Source organism: Cyprinodon variegatus, unplaced genomic scaffold (assembly GCF_000732505.1).
Source record: "Cyprinodon variegatus isolate N-32 unplaced genomic scaffold, C_variegatus-1.0 Scaffold26, whole genome shotgun sequence".
Classification (NCBI taxonomy): domain Eukaryota; kingdom Metazoa; phylum Chordata; class Actinopteri; order Cyprinodontiformes; family Cyprinodontidae; genus Cyprinodon; species Cyprinodon variegatus.
The window spans coordinates 1,354,339-1,369,021 of NW_015150479.1; the positions used below are offsets into that span (position 1 = coordinate 1,354,339).

At 36.7% G+C, this 14,683-nt stretch overlaps 1 protein-coding gene across 4 annotated transcripts in view; it reads right to left on the minus strand.

Moving 5' to 3' along the window:
• Positions 1–2,720: 2,720 nt before the first annotated feature.
• rab3c (RAB3C, member RAS oncogene family) overlaps positions 2,721–14,683 on the minus strand; it is a 16,901-nt gene continuing 4,938 nt past the window's right edge. For all 4 annotated transcript variants that reach the window (XM_015396160.1, XM_015396184.1, XM_015396168.1 and 1 more), the window contains 3 exons: positions 11,958–12,076; positions 7,691–7,815; positions 2,721–4,848 (listed from right to left, as the gene is read on the minus strand). In XM_015396160.1, the coding sequence (XP_015251646.1) occupies positions 4,658–4,848; positions 7,691–7,815; positions 11,958–12,076 (435 nt within the window). In that variant the 3' untranslated portion in view covers positions 2,721–4,657. The remainder of the gene's footprint in view (positions 4,849–7,690; positions 7,816–11,957; positions 12,077–14,683) is intronic.

Sequence of the window (14,683 nt, forward strand, 5' to 3'; positions counted from 1 at the left end):
TTATTGGGGTTTTCGATGGCAGCAACCCAGCTGAATTTTCCTTCAAAGACAAGAGCAGCTACTACTGTATGACTTAAGATAGTTTTCAGTGAACCTGCTTTGTGAAATGGACCAAAGAACAGAATATGGTTCATTCCTGCTTTATGTAGACTGGTGTGATATAACAGTCACTAAATGTTTCTAGTCTGATTTACCTTAGAATAATATTTTTTTTTTATCATAGTTGATAAAGATAAAAACATTTTTTACAAGGTTCTAATTTATAACATTATTGAAAGACCTCTCATCTGTGAAAATTGAACCCTCACATATTTTCATTTAAAATGTGCATCTGTTTCAACCGCCCAAGCTATTACATAGAATTTTTAATTCCTCCATTCTTGATTTCTGGTGATTTGAACACCACTGTTGTGGAAAGCTGTTTTAAACCAGAAATGGTGAAGGGTACCATATTTTTTTTTTTTTCTTCATTTTCTAAACCTCCATCTTGTGATTTTGCCAAAAAAGCTTTTTTTTTTTTCAGTACTAAAAAATAAATAAATAAAAGTAGGCACCCCTGTAGTCCACACTGATAGGAAGTTGACTATATACATTTTTGTGAATTTGATGCTGGTTTATCAGCATCTTTCAGCTTATTAATCGCTTGGACCTCTTTGGTTCCTGGGTTGTTTCTGAAAAACCTTACCATTAATTTGGGGTCATCTGAGAAGGACAGATTGGAGCAAATATGTATTATTCTGATACAAGTTGAAAATTGAATGCTATACATTCATATTTCACTGAAAGGAAGAGAGGTCCAACAAGACCAGGAGCCAACAAAGATGTTTTCATGATGACTATATAAACAACAGCCTGGAAAGAATTAGTTTTACCTCTAGGTGGAGCTTGTTGTATTGCAAAAAAAAAAAACCTGTTCTGCCCCTGCTGCATCAAGTGAAAAATACAGCAGCCTGTTTACTGTCCTCTGGCACACTCTAGTGTGCAAAAGTGTAAAAAAAAGAAAAACCAGAAACAAAGTCATAGAATTTGAATTTATTTTCTATAATCTCAAAAACATACAATTTTACGTTGCTTGCACTCCAAGAAATATATTCAGTTATAGGTCAGGATTTCTAAAGATTTAATTTATCCGATTGACAATCTGTTTTTTTATTTTTTTATTATTAAATGAATCTTTACTTGGGATGCACTACAAGGTATTTCAAAAAGTTATTTCATAAGACATGTACACAGATGCTAACACACAAACTGTGTGCACATTTAAGTGTATCCCTTTTCCTTAGTGTTAACAGTACAGCATATGGCATGGACTATGTTATCTCCCTGACTATCTTCACAACAACACTGCATTTTAACATAACAGAAGTTCAGTCGACACCCAATAGTTAGCAGGAACAGCAAACAGTACGCAAATACATTGGTACAAAAAGGTATACACAAACAATACACAATAGATCTCTAATTTGTCTCTTTAGTATGGTAAACACACACTCACACCCAATCACACATTAAACACAATTATAAAAGGTCCACACCCCTGTTAAAGTGGCAGGTTTTTCAATGTAAAACAAAGCAATCAAGATAAATAATTACAGAGCTTCTCCTTTGATGTGACCTTTAGCCTTTGAAAACAATAAAAAATGTGTTATATTCGGAAAAAGAAACCTCCTATAAGAATTTTGATTAATCGCGTCACTCTCTTTTGATACCCGATGTGGCTTTGTTAAGAATGAAAGGCCACATTCCACCTGGCATCCAAAAATCCATCTATTCTAGCATTAATAATGTTTTGCTGTTCTAGTACACAGTTTTCCAGTAAACGTTGTGCACCATGAACAACTTCATATTCATCACAGGGACCACATTCTCAAAACGTATTAGTCACTGCATGGCTATAAAAAAATGGCAAGACATTAGAGAAGTGGAGAACATAAGCTGAAGCGTTACCAAGAAATGCATGCCCCTCCAAAATGATGGCAAGATGAGAAGAGATCAGTGAAACCTCTATGAGATACAGATACTTTAAAGAAGCTGCTGGATTTTGGGAAATTTGTGTTGAACATGTAACAATACTGAGATACGGAGTTGGATAACAGGATATAATTTTTTTTTTTTTTTTTTTTTGGAAAGATGTAGCAACAACACATGCTAGGTCCCAAAAGGTTGTTTGAGCTTTGCTCTGGTTTTATTAAGGATGAACTACCCTAAGGGGTGTGTCTGGCCCAAAAAGGACCATGCCTATGTCCAGAAGAGTTTATTCACACTGTATCACAGGGGCGGCGGCGTCATGGTTTGGGGTTGTTACTTTTCAGCTGTAACTGGGGCCTAAGTCAATGTTGTGGAAATAATGAAGTGCTGCAAATACTTTACTAGTCAGTTTCGAATAAAAAAAAAAACTCTTCAGCCTCCTTCTAGAAAGCTACAAATAACTTGGAGCTTTTTTTTTCAGCACAGCCCAAAGTAAACATACAGAACATTTAAACCAACAAAACAAAGGTTTCACAGCAATAAGATAAAGGTTCTGAAAGCAAGTGTTCAGACCCGAATCTGATTGATGATCTGTGGTGGCATCTGTTAAAGGCTGAGCATGGGAGAAAAGTTAGGCAAGAATCCTGGTGCAGTCCAATCAAAAATATTGAGAAAGGAAAAAGTGATTCAACATCACTTCTTTAATAGTAACCATATTATCTAAGGGTTAGCTTTTTATTTTATTTTATTTATTTTTTTTACTCCCCTAAAGAGGGGAGTGGCTGTCTAGTGGTTAGAGCATAGAGCTTGGAATCCTGAGGTCCTGGGTTCGAGCCCCACTCCCACAGACTCCTACTCTGGGTCCCTGAGCAAAGGCCCTTAACCCAACACTGCTCCCTGGGCACCGCACAATGGCAGCTCACTGCTCCCCAAGGGGATGGGTTAAATGCAGAGAGTTATTTTCATTGCTCTGTACTTGTGACAGTTTAATAACAAACAAAAAAAAAGCTGGGAGAATTTAGTGTGTTTTTTAATGGGGCTGAAAAGGTCAAAGGTCAACTTAACAGTGGAGAATGTTCTGAAATTATGTATCTTGGTTTTATCTTTTATGGTTTCAAAAACAGGCCTTTTGACCGGCATCTGCAGCCTTTTATGTCCACTACAAACATCACACATCACGCTCAGTGACTGCAAGTTCTCACTCCTTTTCAAAGGGCAAACATTTCCAGAACCATGACATCCAATTTTCTCTCACAAACTGCAGATGGCGCTGCTAGACAAGATGACAAAAGGAAACTATTTACAGGATTTCATCCATAAAATATTGCACTTGTTGGCCCATTGCATTTCACAGCAAATGCCGTGATAATGCTCCTAAATCTGTAAGACAGAGTGATATTTACAGTGTCTCAGAATATAATTCTACACCAATAATGTCAGGACTGATTTCATGCATCTTTTTTTTCCTTTTCATATATTTTTTTGTATTTTTATCTACCTATGGAACAAGCAACTGACAATGTTAAGGGGATCGTAATGTTTTTGGCACTTTTTTGTGAATTTTTTTAGATGAACTGGAGACTTTTAGAAAGTTTAAACTAGTTACAACTTTTACACATTATAGACTTAAATACAAGGATGGGTTTATATTTATGAGTTTTTTTAAGCAACATACAGGGTGTATTTTCCCTTTTCTTACAGAAAGGCTTTACTGTAACAGCACAAATCATGGTGAATATCAAATTATGGCTGTTATTCCATGCCAGGACACATCTGCTTTTATCATACGCTTTACTGTGCTTTATGAAATGGCGCTGAGGATGAGGAGCTTTGGGTAAGGCCTATCTGTAGATCAAACAGCACATATGTTTGATATTTTGGCAGCATGCTCTTTGCATCAAACATTTAAAGGCTGAGGATAAGGATTGAGTTGCTTTAAAGATACTTATTAGAGAATTCATACATCTACATACAGCAAAGGGTGAAACTTGTCACATCAGTTACACAGACTCGGATCATTCCAAAAGGAAGCAGGACTTAGAATGGGACTTACAGAGGCCGAGTTGGAGATGCTGAAAGGCCACATTTTTTCCCCTAAAAGGTAGTTGATTATTAAATGGCAACATGACATGACACACTCATGCAAATCCATTCTCACTTACTGCACAGTCACAGCCAGAGGCTTATTATTACAGTTGTTACACAAAGGAAAGCCGCTACATTGCCTAGTGCGATAAATCCTAGATTTGGCAGCTCTAGGAGTCAAAAATTACCCCCCAAAAAAGAACAATTTACACCATACAGAAGATTTTATAGATGTGTTAAAGCACTCACTGATTCTATTTCTTGTATAGGTTTTCTTAAAGATATTAAAGGTCAGAGGGACAACCTGTGTAAGTGCTGAACTATTTCAAGCTCTGCCAGACCCAACTGGTTTATGATCAAACTAACTAGCTGAAGGATACTGGTTCCCTCAATTCTAAATAACCTGTGATGCTATGTTTTACATTAGTAATAAGTGTACTCCTTGTTACTTGTTTATTATATAATGTGATAAAGTTGGGAGTTAATGCAACAGCCTTTGCTATTTTACTACTTAAGAGGCTTTGAAGTGCAGTCCAGAGAGGGCAGTATTGGCAGGGTGATGGTCTGCATTCTACTGTCCCTGATAGCTTTCTAACGCCGCTCACTAACAGTTGCATCCAGGCTGCTGGAGGGGCGGAGCGCTGTCTGTCAGTTTGGTGGTGGGGGCTCCTGTAGTGACAGCCGGATCTGTGTCCAGGCTCTCAGACATCTTGTCACAAATTAGGTCGACGAGACGCTCAAAGGTCTGTTTGACGTTGATGTTGTCTTTTGCGCTTGTCTCAAAGAACTCAAAACCTGCAGGAAAGAAAACTAAATGTAAATCATTCAAAAAGGAGAAATTTATTAGCATAGCTTTTTCTTGTTTTTATTTTCTTGCAAGTTCTCAAACCCCTTTAACCCTTTTTTTACACATCTCCCAAGTAAGAAGTCGTGGCTTAATTTATTTACAGCCTATGAATAGTACACCTTTATATATTCCAGTGCATCTAATTTCATTCAGAAATTATTAAACAATCCATCAGAGGTTTGTTAAAGATTATTAGGGAACAAACAACATTATGAAGACCAATGCACACCAAAGACTGTGTTAGGTTTCTGTTTTATGTCATGTTTTTCTTTTGAGTATTCAGTTTTGCTTTTCTCCTTGTTTCCTAGTTTTTATGATTTAATTCTTAGTTTATTGTTTTTTGTTTTTTTCTCAGTTACTGTCTTAGTCTTGGTTCTGTTATGTTTTCTTTTGAGTGTTTAGTTTTACTGTTCTCCATGTTTTTTAGTCCTAGTGGTTTAATTATTATTTTGTTGTGTTTTCTAGTTATTTCCGGTCTCTCAGGTTTTTAATTTGTTGCCCCCTGCTGCCCTCTTGTATTCTCCTTTCTCCCTAGCTCCTGTTTTGTTTCTGCTCTGTCCTCACCTGTTCCCAATCTTCTCATTGGCCCTCTCTTTGTCTCTGTCTCCTTTAAAAGCCCTCTCTCTTCAGTTCATCTTTGCTGGGTCCTACTGTAACTTCGTCTCACATGCTCCAACTTCGTCTCTCTGAGCCTTCCTTCTTGAGTTTTGATTCCCTGATGTCTCCATGGTTTTCTGGTTTGTTTTCTTCTTATTTTTTCATGTTATGAATTTTTGAATTTTGGACTCCTGGTTTCTTATTTGTTTTTTGGACTTTGTTTTCTTTTTGGATTTTGGATTCTTGGTTGCCAGTTTGTTTGGACTTTGTTTTTTTTAGTTACCCTTCATTAAACCAACCATGAATTCACCTTTGCCTGCCTGCCTCTGCTTTTGCGTCCTCAACCCACAAACAAATCTTGACGGACTGGTCTGCGATAAAATTGTGCAGAAGGTTAAAAGAGTATTAGGTTGCAATACAGCTGTTTAATTCATATGTAGAGAATATGAAGCAGCTACAAGGGTTAGGGTTAGGGTTAAGAAATAGAAATAATGATCTACCTGAATTTACAGCTTAAGCAGGGAGAGAATTAATCAGAGAAGCTGTCAAAAACTATTCAAGACCATAAGCTAAGGTGATAAATCTGCTGAATGGATATACTACAAAGTTCTTGTCTTTGGACCTGTCTTTGAAAACGAGCTGATTAGCGAGTCACTTCATCTGGATGGCATGAATTGTTATCAGATAATAACATAGTAACCTTGGTGTTATTTCTGCTCTGGATGTCACTAAATTCCATAAATAGGTTTCTAAAATGTCCTTCTTTCATCTCCTGAATATTGCCAAAATTAGAAATATCTTATCCAGGTGTGATGCTGAGAAACTAGTCTATGCATTTGTTACTTTAAGGCTGGACTATTCTAATTCTTTACAATTGAAAGTCCATAAACTGTAGTTAAAAGCCTCCAGCTGATCCTAAATTCTGAAGCCAGAGTTCTGATGAAAATTAAAAAGAAAGATCATATTTCTCCTGTTTTAGATTCCCTTGTTTGGCTTCCTGTGGAATCCCGAATAACATTTAAAACCCTCCTTCTCACATGCAAAAGCCGACGGTAAATAACCAAGCTCCATCTTATATCAGCTATCTGACTGTTCCTTGTGTTTCTAACAGAGAACCTCTCTCTCAATCTGAAGGATTCTAGTGGTTCCTAGAATTGCTAAAAGTAGAATGGGAGGCAGATCTTTTAGGTATCAGACTCTTCTCCTGTTGAAAGAACTACTGATTATGATCCATGAGACAGACATCCTGTCTAATTTTAATTCTTTATTTGTTTTTCATAAAGCTTATAGTTAGAGTAGTTCAGGCTATCCTGAGCTATCTCTATAGTTATGCTGCCATAGGCTCATGAGCTTAGACTGCTGGAGAACATAGGGACCTCTTTTCATCATTCTGCTTCAGTCTTCCTCTATTTTCCAACTCTGCAGAATTTGTTAGTTTAACACCTAACTTCTGATGGCCTGTTCCTGTTTGGCTGTAAATTTATCCTGAAGAGATAAATCCCCAGCTGCTGGAGGTGCTGCTGCCATAAGCACCTCCAGTTATAGATGATAGAGTTGTCAATAGCTCTATGCAATCAGTGGGTTATCCTTTAATAGAAAACATTTTACCTATCTCTGTGTCTGTATGATTAGATTGAATTTAATTGTCCCTGTAAAGTGCTGTGTGGTTACATGTGTTGTGTTATAGCACTATATGCATAAATGCAAATCTGGTGCTTCAGAAAGACTGTTAAAATAAAACCACTGAAAGCCATTCTACCTCTAGTTTCAAGTCATGGAGTGGACACAGCAACACAGGAAAATGAACACAAATGGAAAACAAGGTTTGGTTTGGGGAGATAAAGCTAAGATGTCTTTGCCTAAATATCCAACTGTAAAGCTCAGTGATGATTTAAAAATTGAAATTTTGGCCTATTTAATCGATAGCCAGATACAAATGTAATCCAGGCTTTAAAGATTTTCTTCAAATGTTGCAAAACATCTATAGTTTTTCCTCCCATATCATAATTGATGCATGTCCTTGTGTTTGCTAATCCAATTAAGTTGCAATGACACACTTTGAAATGTGTTACTGTAACATGCTAAATATGGAAGAGTTCAGTTCTTATGTATACTTTCACAGGATTGTGTGAATAATGTTTTTATGCATCAATTTTGTTGTGTTGAACATTCTAGTAGCTGTAGATGACCTACCCAACTGTTCGGCCAGCAGGCGGCCACTATCCACTGAGACCACCCTCTCTTCCTCCATATCACACTTATTCCCAGCAAGAACCACCTGAGCATTATCCCAGGAGTAGGTCTTTATCTGAGTCGACCTGCACAGAATCAGAAACAAACATATTTTGATCATCTTCATGGGGTTTGTTGCAAGAAAAAACAGTCAGACCTATATTGTTGTGTCATTGTTTACTTGATAAGGTCTTAAAAAAAAAACAAAAACAAAAAAAAAACAGAAAGATGCAGGGGGGATAGACATGATGGAATGTTTGTTCGCCATTTGGAGCAGTCATGAACAGTGATTACATCCATGTTCTCTTGGCACTGGGCAGTATGTGAGTCACTAACAGGGTTAGCAGAAGAAATGGGTCAGATTCAGATCTTGGATGTGAAAATTTGCTGCGAGTTCTTGATCAAATATGGGTCATATTTTAGACTAGAAATAAAGTGTATATTCTATTATATTGTTTTCTGTGTTCTCCTCTTAGATTGAGTTTTTTGTTTGGGTTTCCATAGATAAACTATTTGTTAAATGCATAAATCTCTGTGCTTTTTAATACTAAGATAAATAAAATTAGTTACCATAGACAGGAGAAGCCCACCACAATTAGTCTTCACCATAATAATCACCCTCATCATCATTCCTTCTATCATCATCCTCATCTACAACATCATAATCATTCTTATGATTATCAAGATATGCATCACACTCCTTGAAATAGTTTTTGCCCTGCCCTGCATCATACCCATCGTTGTTCTTGTTCATCAACCTCATTGATGTCATCCCCACAAATAATATCCTCATCATCTTCACTCTCATTGTTTATCCTTCTCATATTTACTGATGTTGACACAAACCTTTACTTAATCATACACACTTTCATCATACTCATTATCATTGTTCTCTTCATAGTTACCAAAATAATAATAATCTTCTTTTTATCTACCTTTTCCTTATCTCATAATCATTGTCATTCCTCATCTTTCCTCTCATACGTGTCCCATCTGGTCCAAATTTAAATTTGACTATATTAGAAATAAGTTTCGTATTGTATTGTATATAAATATCACTCCTCTTGAGAACATAACTAGTTTTCTGTAATCACTGTCAGTTTAGAACTATTGAATACAGCTCAGATTGGGTGTAATTATTGACCATGAGTCTATTGAATAAAGGAATCAGTTAATCCAAAGACTTTAAAGAAATCTGCTGTTTAAACCTACAGGGAAGGTGGAGATACTAAATTTGCTTATAATAAAAAAAAAACTTGGATCTGTCACATAGAAAGTATATATGTGTAAAATAACAACTGTATGGAAAACAGGAGGAAAAAAAGCATTACAGATGCACTATACTGTATACTGATGAAAAAAATAAAGATTTCAATATGAACATTTCTATACTGTAATTAAAGTTAAACAAAAGCATTTTCAAAAAATGGCTAATCCTGTAGTATAAGAACTGTTAAAGTTGAATTACACAGCAGATATTTTTATAAAACAAAATGACAATTACTGTCTATCTTGGTGTTTATTTTAATAAGAATGCCTCAGTATATATTTACTAGGCGGTTACCATCACAACTCTGAGCTGCTTTATTTCTGACAAGTTAAGCAACATGCTGCTGTGAGGTTGCACTCTCACTGAAGGAATGGCAGCAATCACAGCTGAGAACAGGAGAGACAGAGCAAGAGACTAAAAGAAAGACTGACTAACAAACAGAGATGGCAACAAGATATTAGACCTTTTCCTTCCACTGCCTGACCGTTATTTAACGAGGCAGGTCCTTTGTTGAAAAGAATTTCTTGCTTTTTCAAAAATATCAATGATTACAAGTGGTATTCATTTAATAAAGATTCATGTTGGAAATTAATAAATGTGTTAAATAATTTAATTTAAATTTAAAGTCAGTGTTATGGAACTTCTCTGGGTCATCTTCCCCCAGGCATGAAATGGGTATGTCACAAGATTAACCTAAACACAGTTCAGGACGGAGCCATTGCCATGGTAACCTCCTTTTTTCTTTCAACCTTGTCAACAGGAATATGAGCAAGTACAACTAAAGCTTTTGGTGTAGACAGAATCTGAGCATTCGGTTAATGTGGATATAGTTTATTCCCCTGTTCTCTGTCTGCTAAGTGAGCATTCAGGTAACTCAGGCCTGTTGTACATATGGCTCCCTTTCATCACATAAGCATTACAGTCGGTGCTCAGACTGCAGTAAACCATCAAAGGCTCAGAGGGCTCCTGAAATAATTATAGGTGGATCTGGCTATGACCTGCAAAAGAAAGTGTGTCTGCATCAAAATAGATTGATTTAAACCTGCCTGCTTATATCAGGGTAAAACGTATCACACTGATGGAAAACATTTGGTCTCATATCATATCTCTCCTATCCTAGCTTCTCTTCATTGGCTTCCTGTTAAATCCAGAATAGAATGTAAAATCCTCCTTCTCACATATAAAACCTTAAATGGCCAAGTCCCATTTTATCAGAGATATGATTGTTCCTTATATTCCTAACAGAGCACGTCACTCTAGCTCTGCAGGTTTAATAGTGGTTCCTATAATTTCGTAAAGTAGAATGGGAGGCAGTTCTTTTAGTTCTCTGTCTCGTCTCCTGTGGAAATAAAACTTTCTATTCGTTACTTCGAGGCTGGACTGCTGAAATTCTTTACTGTCAGGAAGTCCTCAAATGTAATTAAATGCCTTCAGATTATTCTGCATCTAAAATTCTGATGACAGTTAAAAAAAAAAAAAAACATCTATTTTTGGTTCACTCCCTGTTAAATTGAGACTATGATATAAAATTTCTCAATGTCAAGTATAAACGCTAAAAAACAACTAAGATTAGGGGTTCAAACCCTCCTATTTTCTAAAACTGATAATCAGACTTGATCAGGTTATACTAACCTATCTCTATAATGCTGCTATAGGCTTAGGTTACTGGAAGACATAGAAACCTATTTTATCATTCTTCTTTGTTCAATCTCTACAGTGTTGCATTAACTATTGGTTCAACTTCTAACTTTATTTTCTCTCTGCCTTTTTTGTTATTGTATACATCTGGCCTGGCAATTTGTTTAGCTGTAACACCATCTTGGAGGTAGGCATCAGTTGGGCTGCTGCCATCAACAGCTTTGATTACAGATGATAGAGTTGGGTCTGTTTTTCACTGTTAAGTCCTATTTCACTCCTAGACATAGCTATGGGCTCAGCTCAACTATATGCTCTCATTCATCATGTTAACTTTAAAACCAGCCCAGAGCTCATCCACTTAACTGTTTCTTTCATATACTGAGAAACTTATGGAGCTACAGTAGATTAAAATTACCTTCGCTAACATTGAGAATATTCATGGACCAGTGCTTATATGTTGACATACAAAAGTATGTCTTCTTCTATCTCCTTAAACCCCCAGTTGGCCTCAGTAAAAGGCCGCTCACACTGAGCCTGATTCTGCTGGATGTTTCTTCTTATTAAAAGGGGTTTTTCCTCTCCATGGGCTCTGCATACATGCTCAGTATGAGGGATTGATGCAAAGTCAATGACATATCAGTGTCTGAATTAAGAAACTTGCAAATGAATGTTTCATGAATGAGAGTAAAGTGGAAACCCATGAAAACAACTTGTCTTTTCAAAATCTTAAAGCACTCCTCAAATTAGTATTGAAGATAATGCAGGTAAACTAAAAATGAACTGCCCTCTATGTTAGGTGATATAATCTTATCTTATCTTAAGCATAAGCTGAATGACATAATTTCCTCTTAAAATGCCAACTCTGAGCTGGCAAACCAGTTCAGTTTGCCAAATAGATATAAATGCATTTGACACTCGATTAGTAAACATTGGGACACATGCTGTCTCTGGCATCCTTCAGTTTCTTTTTTAGTGTAAGAACACTAACCCAGAAACCTAGTTTCTGTGACTGGTTGAATGGTACCATCCAAGTCCTGATTGCATCATCAGAAAGAACAGACATTTGGCTCAGCTTGGTTACAGCCTGAAAAGGCTTTGCTGATTCATGAAAGGACATGAAATTTGAACTTAACCACCAAGATACAGTATGCCATCTGTAGAGAGAGTCTGTCAGATCTCACATGGAAAGTATTTATTAGAAGATAAAAATGACTCCTTTGACATAAAAAAAAAAAAACATTACATAATAACTTAAATCTGCTGCTTTTGGTAAACTATATTCAGCGAATTCACTTATATAAATCATAAAAACTAACTTACCAGTCCTGCACAGCGCCGAAGGATTCCTCATTGGTAATGTCATACATCAGGATGAAACCCATGGCGCCACGATAGTAAGCTGTAGTGATGGTCCTATAGCGCTCCTGGCCTGCAGTGTCCTACACACAGACATCATTATTAGGTATCACTGATCCAGCCTTGCACAGAAAAGGCTGCACACACAGGAACACAGTGTCCATGAACCGGCATTTACATTATTAATGCGCTGCTATTAATACAGATAAAACCTGACCAGCTTGATGTAGCCATAGCTGCCATCTTTTTAAAGCTTCCAAGCTTCCTCTTCATTTATGTCTACTAGCTAGAACTAATCATGATATTAATAGCTTGTCTGGCTTTGCAATGATGAGGTGCATGGAGCATCACCAGCTGGAGATGTTGATTTGGTCTATTTCTGAATACAATAATCCATCATCTGTGTTGAAGCTTCACTGATACAGAAACCATGACGTACATTTGTTTTAAAAACCTCTAATATATAGAAATAAGAATAGTCGAATAAATAAGTGAGTTTGTGTACATTAATGTGTCGCAGTCAAAAGAGGTTAAGAAAGTAAATAAGTGTATCTTCAGCTGGGAAATTGTACAGTTCTTATCACAGCACAGTTGAGTTGTTGTATTGTGGATTACATAATTCAAAATCTCTTCAATTTCTGATGCTGATACTGTATGTTTACAGATTTGTTCTTACACCCACAACAAGTTGGTTTCCAGGCTGTCTGTGAATCAAGGCAGAGGATTTCTGGCTACTCTACTTGGCTCCTTATGAACAGACAGCAAACAGGCAGCTCTGGATTGTGTTTGCTGCGGTAATCTGGCGTTCTATTTGCCTGCACACGGTCGCAACAGTGGGCCTGTTATAGCCAGAGGACACATCTGACCTACACACCGCAGAGACGCAGCTCACAGCCGGCCAGCCCTGTTTCCATGTCCCTCACTGCAGCTGAGACTTTGTGTCAATTTAGATCAAAACCAGCACCCAGCCTATAATGTATACTAAAGTTCTATACAGCATATAGTGATTTAAAAAAGGATTTTATTCTTACTGTTTCATGTTAATAACACACTTCAATATATTTAGACCAAAACAAAGTAACACAAGTCTGAAAAGTGCACTATATATTTGATTTCAGCTCCTTAATCAGCTCCTAAACAAAACACAGTGTAGCTAATGAGCTGCAGAAGTTAAAACCTTGTGAGTAATTTAGTTTCAGTATAGAAAGCATTTTTTCAGTAAGGGTTGTTCTAGCAAAAAGCATAATAAAAAACAAGAAATGTGCTAGACAGGCCAGAAGGAGTGTTATGGATAAATAAAGCAAGTCTGGTTATATGATAATTTCACAAGTTCTAAACATCTAAAAACACTGTTTGGTGTTTTATTCAAGATGAATTATGGTTACTCTGAATTTCTTGCAAAAAACCTTAGGGAACATTGTTTAGCAAATTATTTGGTCATGTCCTCCACATACCAGATGGCCTTCAAAGAAAAGTGGTGAGAGAAAGTCCCTGTTGAAAGAGAGCTCTAGAAACGTGTGTTTTAAGTTGGCTAAAATCCATGTAAACATGTGAGGAGACAAAACTGTTTCAACTTCATGCAAGAAAATCTTTCTGTCAGAAAAATACCACTACTGTATTTCTCCCTTTGGATGCTTGTGAAACCTGTACTGTGAAATTTGGTGGTGGCAACATAATGCTAGGCTACTGTTTTTATGTCAGCACAGACAGGGAAGCTGCTCAGAGTTGATGGAAGGATAGAGTTAGCTAAATACAGAGCAACCCTAGAAAAATATGTGTTTGAGGCTCCAAAAGCCATACTGGCCAAAGTCCCCTTTTAGCAGGACAAGGAGCCTATGGGTACAGTTAGAGATAAAATGGAACAATTTAAACAATAGACTGAACTAAAAGTTCTATCACGTAAGATTTGGTGAAAAAAACAACAACACACATTTAAATATTTTTCTTCAGCATAAATGCAAAACAACATTGTTGTTGTTGCAAGTAAACCAGCAGAGACTTTATTTAGTTTCATCCAAATATAACTTTTTGACTGAAGTATTTTTTGTAGTGCTTTAGCTGCTTGTCCATTTTTGACTGAGCTCTTAACAACGACCCAAGAACCTTTAGTCTTCTTATTTTTCTGGATAAAGTTAAAAAAACAGTGTAACAGAAAAATAATCTGCTTCAGTCCCGGAAAGTTGAGCACTTTAAATAGCTTTGCTTGGTGTCTAATGGTCAGCAGAAATCAGGAAAGCAGCTGACATCTTAAAGCAGGAAGGCAGCAAGCAGAAAATCACTGGACGCAAAAACCTCCGTGTTCTGTATGTATCTGTTTCTAATGCTACTTCCATCAATCTGTTTTATTCACCACAACCTCACACATTTAAAAAGAACCTCCCATGTATTATGAGGTATGACAACCACAAAGACTTTAGCCAATTCCCATCTTCTTAAAAGGCCTCTTCTACTGTAGCCCTCAGCTCTTTTTCCACTGATTAAAACAGGCACTGCATTTTCTGGATGCAAAGGGCTATGCTTTTTGTCTCAGAATATGCTTGTCTTGCTGCTGATAAAAACACATTATACTGATTAGCCTTCCTTTTCATGGTCAGACAAGATGTTTTTTGAGGATGGATAATTGCTGCAAAGGGTTAGAAAAAAGAGCAAAACCATAAAGAAGGTTTTATGGTTTTGCTCTCTCTCTCTCT